The sequence below is a fragment of the Podarcis tiliguerta genome (assembly GCF_965153285.1).
Source record: "Podarcis tiliguerta genome assembly, chromosome: 7".
NCBI classification, from domain to species: domain Eukaryota; kingdom Metazoa; phylum Chordata; class Lepidosauria; order Squamata; family Lacertidae; genus Podarcis; species Podarcis tiliguerta.
Genome location: NC_139540.1, coordinates 10756154 through 10764449, shown reverse-complemented (window position 1 = coordinate 10764449; position 8296 = coordinate 10756154). Strand labels below are relative to the sequence as shown.

Here is an 8296-nt window from a genome sequence, read left to right as displayed (position 1 = left end):
CGGAACATAAATGGAGAGTCACCTGTCTACTTGAGCTTTCACACAGTGCAAAGGCCACCTCTGAAACTGTAGTGGAATATGATGGGATTCTAGTGAAGCATAGCACAATTTAGCACTCATTTCCATATTATATACTACCTGGAAGCAAATAATATTGAAATTAGCATTAACCTTGCACTATTAATTTCGTAATAGTTCCAGAAGTAGCTTTCACATTGCGTGAAAGCTCACATACAATGCGGAGCTTAACAGTTAGGGAAAAGTTCTGAAAATGGAATATAGTAATTTATATGTGACAATGGCAGCCAGAATGTTATATGCACCAAAATGGAAAGAAGAAACATTTCCAACGAAGGAGGAATGGCTTTAAAAAGTAATGGACTATATGAGGTAACGGCAAAGCTGACAGCAATATTAAGAGATCAAAACAATGGATTTTTTTCAAAATAGAAGAATGGAGGTCTTTGGGGGATCATTTTGGGGGGAAAACACTGCAAATGAAATCGCAGGCAGGATTTGAGATTGGAGCAGCGGAATGAAAATGATGCAGTAATTGTATTAGAGGGATTTCTGTAGTAGATAAGGATTTGACATATAATGCAGCAGAAAAAAGGTTTGGATAAATACATTTTGGAGGTGTGGGTGAGAGGTCCATACATGAACAATGTCAATATTTAATTTGAAGTTGATCTGCAGAAAAAATTGGAAATTTAATTAAAATATATATTAATTTTTTAAAAAGAAAATGGAATAAAGTGCCACGTGAATGCAGCCTTGGTCACCTAAAAATCCTGTTTAAATTAATGGAATTTAAGGAGTCAGAAACCCACCAAGTTTAGTGAGATGGATGTTCTCAAGGTGATAGGAAGGCTGCCACAACCCACAGAGTGCTAGGGCACATGTAATTCTCATTGAAAAGTGTGCCTACACTCTATGATTTCATATATATATATATATATATATATATATATATATATATATATATACAGTGGTGCCTCGCAAGACGAAAAGAATCCGTTCCGCGAGTCTCTTCGTCTTGCGGTTTTTTCGTCTTGCGAAGCAAGCCCATTAGCGGATTAGCGCTATTAGCGGTTTAGTGGCTATTAGCGGCTATTAAAGGCTTAAGGGATTAGCGGATTAGCTGCTAAAAGGCTATTAGCAGCTTAGTGCCTTAGAAAAAGGGGGTGGGGAGCGGGAAAAAACCCCCAGGAATCGCAAGACATTTTCGTCTTGCGAAGCAAGCCCATAGGGAAATTCGTCCTGCGAAGCGCATTGAAAAACGGAAAACACTTTCGTCTTGCGGGTTTTCTGTCTTGCGAGGCATTCGTCTTGCGGGGCACCACTGTATATATATATATATATATATATATATATATTCTATTACCAGAAGGGGCATGAAGAATGTTCAGTTATCAAAAGGGGCAGTAAGAGCTGTTCCACAGCGAAACGGACTCCTTCGGAAGGTGCTGGGATCTCCTTCATTTGAGGTTTTTAAACAAAGGTTGGGTAAACATCCATCAGGTATTCTTTAGCTCTGGTTCCTGCATTGCACGGGGTTGGACTAAAAGACCCTCAAAGTCCCTTTTTTTTAAAAAAAAGGATATAGCAAAGGAAATTTGGAGGAACAGAATGAATTACAGTGATGCCGGCAAACTGGAAAACCGACGTACAGAAAGACAGGATGGGAGGGTGGAATATTCCACAGACATACAGACACACACATATATATACTGAAAAGGGCATTGTTCTGTAACCTAGTGTTTGGTTTTGCTCTGCTTACAAAAATGTAGCATGTGCCACTGTTAGGATATCTTTTTGTGCCCAGAGTTGACCCGGCCCTCGGTATACTGAAGAACATCCATTTTTGCTATGGGTTGTTTTTGTTTTGTTTTTTGTTATTTAAAATCACAGAAGAAATTATCTGTACCATTTATAGTGTAAAGTCATGCACAACCATTGCTCAAAACTAAACCGCTTAGTTTTGGCAGCATGAAGAAAACCGCATTAAGCCGACCATATGAAATGGTGCAGGATGACTACCACTAATACCAGCATGCATTGCAGCCATTGGTGAATTTGTGTGTGTGTGTGTGTGTTGGTTTATGAGCTAGGAAGCTTTGGGTGTGTATAGTGAGATATACAAAGTTTATGTTTACATTACGAGAAGAAGAAGCCAGCCAGTGACTCCAACCCCACCCCAACCCACCCCCACTGGATAATTTTTAAACTGGCTTGCTCGGAGTCCATACTGAATCAGAGAAGCCCTCCCCTGTCGAAGAAAGGGGCATGGAACCACTTGGGGTAAAAGGGTCAGTATCCGTGTCCGTTTCGCCCTCAGCCAAGTAGCGCTTCTCCTTCATCCAGCTTGAGCCCCCATTCGACCCGAAAAGGAAGTCGTCCTTGTCTTGGGAGATGCTGAACCCGCTTGGCGATCGTTCAAGTTCCTCGTGGTTGACAGAGAGGAGGGATAAGGGAGTGTCGCTGTCTCTCGTCAGGCTATGTTTCTGCCTGGAAGAGATTCTGTCTGAGTGGGGGCTCTGGAGGTCTCCTGGTGGGGAACGGTAGGAAACGTGGGGGTCAATGAAGGTGAGTATAGGCAAAACCGTCGGCCTTTCAGCGTACGAAGTTGAGAACGGCATGGCCTGCCACCTACCGGAGTTCTGACCGCCCAACGGCAACGAGAGCGGGCCGACGTCGCAGCCCTGCGTCGAGAAGCCAAAAGGGGGGACTTTGTTCACCGGTACATGGTGGAAACTCGGAGGCATTTCATGAATAGAAGGCTCAGAATATTTGTAAATGATGGACTTCAGTTCAGAATATCTGTTATCCTCTGATGGGGACACAGTTTCTTTTGAAGGGCACACTTGGACTTGGAGATGCTCCATATGCTGCATGTGCATATCGACCAAAAAATCCAATTTCTTCCCCATGTCGTGGACCTGAAAGAGAAGAGCCCATCAGACTGGAGGACAATGAGCAATTGGCCGTCCAATCACATGCAGAAGGGAACCATTGTTCTTTCTAGCTCATCATGGTCTCCACCAAGGACAGGGAGAAGGAAACCTGTGACCCTCCAGATTTTGTTGGAACTCCAGTTCCCATCAGCCTCAGTCAGCATGGCCAACAGTTAGGGATGATGGGAGTTGTAGCCCAGCAACTTCTAGACCAGGGGTGGGGAACCATTGGCCACCCAGATCTTGCTCAAGAGCCAGCATGGTGTAGTGGTTAAGAGCGGTGGACTCGTAATCTGGTGAACTGGGTTCGATTCCCCGCTCCTCCACAGGCAGCTGCTGGGTTACCTTGGGCCAGTCACACTTCTTTGAAGTCTCTCAGCCCCACTCACCTCACAGAGTGTTTGTTGTGGGGGAGGAAGGGAAAGGAGATTGTTAGCTGCTTTGAGACTCCTTAGGGGGAGTGAAAGGCGGGATATCAAGTCCAAACTCTTCTTCTTCTTCTTCAACAACTACAACTCCCATCAGCACCAGCATGGCCAGGGATGATGGGAGTTGTAATTCAGCAACATCAGGAGTGCCAAAGGTTCCTCACACTTGATCTATGGGGCCAGACTAGCCATAGTCTACACTGACTTGAAGCCACTCTGTATGGTTTTGAACAGGATGATTTCACAGAATATAAGCCCTTTCCCCCAGAGTTTTCATGTTAGGCTGGGATGGAGGGAGGAGCTTTCACCTATAGTTTCTACATCTTTTCTTGGAGCAGGTTTGTACCAAGAGCTGGTGTACATGTCCCCTTATCAATAAGCCGCCTTAGCCATTTGGAATCTATAAGCATGTTCAATCAGGAGGGTGGTATTTCATGCATGGCAGAGGGAAGCCATTTTTGCTTTCAAGTGCTGGACCAACAGTGCATCTGGAAAGCAGCGCATCACTGAGGCCAGATGCAAACGCAACACGAACTTCAAGGAAGTATGGAGTCTCCACCTAAGCCTTCCCACATCTTCTGCAGCCAACTGTAGCAAAAAAGATGGTCACCAGTACAAAATAGATATACAAAATCTCATCATTATAAGCATGTTATACATATATATCGCTAGAGGCATGTTATATGTTATAAGTGGGTGTTATAGGGAAAACTTGGGAAGAGCTGAGAATTCCTTACCTGTCTTTCGACTCTGACAAATTTGCCCATCATACTTTGGTCTTCAGGATCTACTGTCGATGCTTTGGCTACATACGGATCATTCCTAAAAGCAAAGAAGGCTCTAGTTTAGGCAAAACCTTTGCTGTTGTTTTCACTCATATTTCCACTTCTTCTGGGCCCAAGGAATTAAGTGCCTCCCACACTAGCTCACCAGTCTTATGTGGCATGGTGGAAGGCCATTGGACGAAGGAGAAGTGGCCTCCTCCAGGCCAGGGGACTGGCCCTTTAAGCACCTGCAATTCTCCAACAAAGGAGGCGGAACATAGGAGAGATGGACTGGAGTCAAAAGGCTCCAAGACCCCATCAGAGTATGCTGCTCAGCAGGAGCTGTCCGTGGTGCTGTGACAACTGATCTGCTTGACAGTGCATTCTATAGGTGCTTCCTTGGCCCCAGAGCAAGAGCAGCACAGAAACCTGAATGAGTTGCATGTGGTTTTTGGACTGAGCGGTGCTGAGGCTGCTGAGATATTGCACGATTAATGCTTACCATGTCCTGCTTTGAAGAAGCACAGAATGGCCAACTCAATGATTCCCAAATTGTGTGGCAGCAGGCACCATGATAGAACTATGAAGGTACTACAAGGTGTTATATAATGAAGTGCTCCTGTGAACCAAAAGGCCCATCCACAAATGAGGCTGATCGATGCACCTCTGTACGACTTACTGTTCTAGCTTTGCCTGCCCCCTTTCAATCAGCCTCTGTTAATAGTTCGTAAGTCTGTTGTGTCTTTCTAAGTATGTGCAAACATTCTTTGGTTTGGCTCAGAAACGGTCAGGTTTTGCAAGGGTTCACTTAAGTGTTTTGGTGGTTGGTTGCAGTTTTTGTAAAATCTACAGCAGGGATGGATGGACAACACTGGCTCTCTAGGTGTTGTTGGACAGTTGTCTATTCTCAACAAGCTGTGCACAAGAGGAATTTCACCTTGGAGACTGCTGCGAAGGGTAAGGGAAGGCTCCTCCTTTCTGGGATTTCTTATGCTTGGGAGTGGACGGAGGTCCAGGTGCAAAAATCATATCTATTCTGAAAGAAGACAGTAAGAGGACATAATGAAACGGGTGTGAGTCATTCGTTGTTGGCCCATGGCCCCAGTTACATTCTAGAATCAAAAGGTGTGCTATAAATCTTCCAAATACATAGAATCATAGAATCATAGAGTTGGAAGAGACCACAAGGGCCTTCGAGTCCAACCCCCTGCCAAGCAGGAAACACCATCAGAGCACTCCTGACATACGGTTGTCAAGCCTCTGCTTAAAGACTTCCAAAGAAGGAGACTCCACCACACTCCTTGGCAGCAAATTCCACTGTCGAACAGCTCTTACTGTCAGGAAGTTCTTCCTAATGATTAGGTGGAATCTTCTTTCTTGTAGTTTGGATCCATTGCTCCGTGTCCGCTTCTCTGGAGCAGCAGAAAACAACCTTTCTCCCTCCTCTATATGACATCCTTTTATATATTTGAACATGGCTATCATATCACCCCTTAACCTCCTCTTCTCCAGGCTAAACATGCCCAGCTCCCTTAGCCGTTCCTCATAAGGCATCATTTCCAGCTTTAGCTTTAGCTCCCATTTGGTTATGGGGTTTTTTTGAGGGGGGGTGTGGCAATCACACAGGTCGCCCAGACACTTAACGGTCTATTAATCCTTGTGCCACCGCTGTGCTCGCTTTTCCCGCTGCCACCAACCAGTTACTCTCTGGTAAAACACTGAGTCCAGACAGTTGTTAGAAGTGAACAAAAAACCCCAAAAGTTTATTTTACAGACATTAACAAGCTTATGGTTTCTCCGATAATATTCCTGTCAAGATCTTAACTTTAGTTTCTTTACTGCATGGTGACATGATGTATGTGGGAATTTATGTGCATATACCTCTGCCTTCCTCCCTTGCCAGACAGAGGACGGGTGAATTGAAGCACCTTCCAAAATGTGGGCAGGGTTTTCTGTACAAAGTGGTAACTTCTGAATATCTCCTACAGCCGTCACTGGTGCATGGGTTGGCAACCCCAAAGAGTCTTCTAATCCATACTGTAAAATTCTGGGCCAGTCCTTGCCAGCTGAACATCTTTACACCTTTAGCACACTGCTGGCAGCAGAGCCACTTACCTCGCTTGAAGGTATTTGATCCTGGTAAGCATGTCAAGGTGTCCTGCTGAATATTGCTCTATCACATCCTTTACATCATAAGGCCTCAAGGTCTCCTTGAATCGCTTCTTATAGAGGCGGAACTGTAGTATTCTGGTACAAGGAGAGAATGTTTATCGCTGGGGTTTCCCTTGGCTAATTCTCGCCATTCTCATAGAGGAAGGGATTGCCTATGTATCTGTGTTTAAATATCAGCCTTGCTTATTAGCCTGATGCGCTAACCATAGTTCAGCCTTTGCAACGCTGGCTCACCTCCAACGTCCATCAGCCCCAGTCAACGTGACCAATTGGCATACATAGCAGGAGGTATAGCCCATAACATCTGGAAGGCTGCTCTAACTAGCTGCAATTGGAAATAAAACTGCCAATATCATAATGCTGTTATTAAAAATAATGCCATTATTCTAAAAACAAACAAACTAAGGTGCAGCAGCACTTCCCAAAACAACTTGCAAACCGAAACACAGCCGCTCATTGAGATTTGCACTTCCCTGAATTTTGCAATGCTTTTCGCCAGGTCTAAACGCATCTTGAGACTGGGAAAATGAGAAAAACCAAGTTTTCCCCGAGTTGCAGTCATCACAAAGGTCAGGTTTACAGGGGCCAATATTTTAAACTGAGGCAAAAAGAGGACAACAAGCACAGACTTTACCTGACAGCTCGGATGACCACTTTCAGCGTGGGGATCATGTCTTCAATGAGGAGTTCATTGCTGTACCCTCTGTCTTCTGCCAGAGGATCCCCAGTTCCAGCATCTAAAAGGTGAGTGAAGAATCCACATGAAGGAAGGGCAGATGCAGAAGAGTTCAGAGCAAAGTGGAGCTGCTCCTACAGTACCAGCTAAATTCTCTTATTATTGGGTTGTATCCATTGAAAATGTCCCAGTAGCACAAGACTTCTGCACGCGCAATGGAAAATTCCATTATTCTCTCCCCATGCTCCCCCCTCCAAAAAAAATATTCTTTGGAGGTCTGGTGGAACCCCCCAGACCAGACCAGATCTGGGGTGCCCATAGGAGGAGAGGAAGATGATATTACTTTGTACAAGTGGAAGTCTTTGCCCAAACACATAGTTACCACCCATCAAAACCATGGCTCCCAAATGTCATCCAGGCCAATGTAGAAGTCAGAAACTAGTTCTCTTGAATTTAACAGTTCATCATGCATTCTTCTTTAGTTAAAACAAAACAAAACCCTACTCTTTCGACACTTGTTAATTAGCTGTGTTGCCTGAATAAAACCATGCTTAAAGTATTAGTCCCAATTAAGTTGTTGTTGTTGTTGTTGTTGTTGTTGTTGTTGTTGTTGTTTATTGGATTTATATTCCGCCCTGAACCCAGGGGGCTCAGGGCAGTTCACATAATAAAATCAAGATATAAAACCACAAAATACCTAACGAAAATAAAAACAACAACCTGATAGCCCCGAGGACACAACCTAATGTGTGGCTGAGCAGGATTTCTGACACACATTAACATTCTTCATATTACCTGGCAGTATTTACATGACTTAACCTGGGAGCAAAAGAAAACACTTCAAGGGCCAAATTCACAAGGTAGAATTGATGTTGGCCACTACTACTCCAAAATGCAGGGGAGCGGGTTGACCTGAATGTGCACATTACTTCTCATTTCTTTTTCTCTGTCTTCAGGGCAAATATTGAACAGTGTTGTGTACGCCTTTCCTGACACTCTTGAAAATGTGTGTGTGAACTGAGCTATGGATTCCCTGAAAAATGCGAAAGTTCATAATGCAATGTCTTAAGAGTCAAGGAAGGTACTGTTTTGTGAGGTGTGTTTTCTCATAGTTCACCCCCCCCCCGCCGCCTTTAAAATGGTTGTGTGGGTCGAACTAGTTTTTAAAACCTGAAATAACAGAATCGTGTCCCGAATGTGTGCACCAAATTTCATTCCAAGATCTAAATATTCAACAAAGTGATAATAAGCAAAGAAGCAGGGCTCGTGATCGAACTTTGTTCGGACAACAAGAAGTAAGAT

At 44.2% G+C, this 8296-nt stretch overlaps 1 protein-coding gene across 2 annotated transcripts in view; it reads right to left on the bottom strand.

The window, feature by feature from the left end:
- Positions 1 to 1376: 1376 nt before the first annotated feature.
- Positions 1377 to 8296, bottom strand: part of KCNQ3 (potassium voltage-gated channel subfamily Q member 3) — a 159224-nt gene continuing 152304 nt past the window's right edge. For both annotated transcript variants that reach the window (XM_083450493.1, XM_083450494.1), the window contains 5 exons: positions 6953 to 7055; positions 6262 to 6393; positions 5084 to 5182; positions 4120 to 4204; positions 1377 to 2939 (listed from right to left, as the gene is read on the bottom strand). In XM_083450493.1, coding sequence (XP_083306619.1) covers positions 2223 to 2939; positions 4120 to 4204; positions 5084 to 5182; positions 6262 to 6393; positions 6953 to 7055 — 1136 coding nt within the window. In that variant the 3' untranslated portion in view covers positions 1377 to 2222. The remainder of the gene's footprint in view (positions 2940 to 4119; positions 4205 to 5083; positions 5183 to 6261; positions 6394 to 6952; positions 7056 to 8296) is intronic.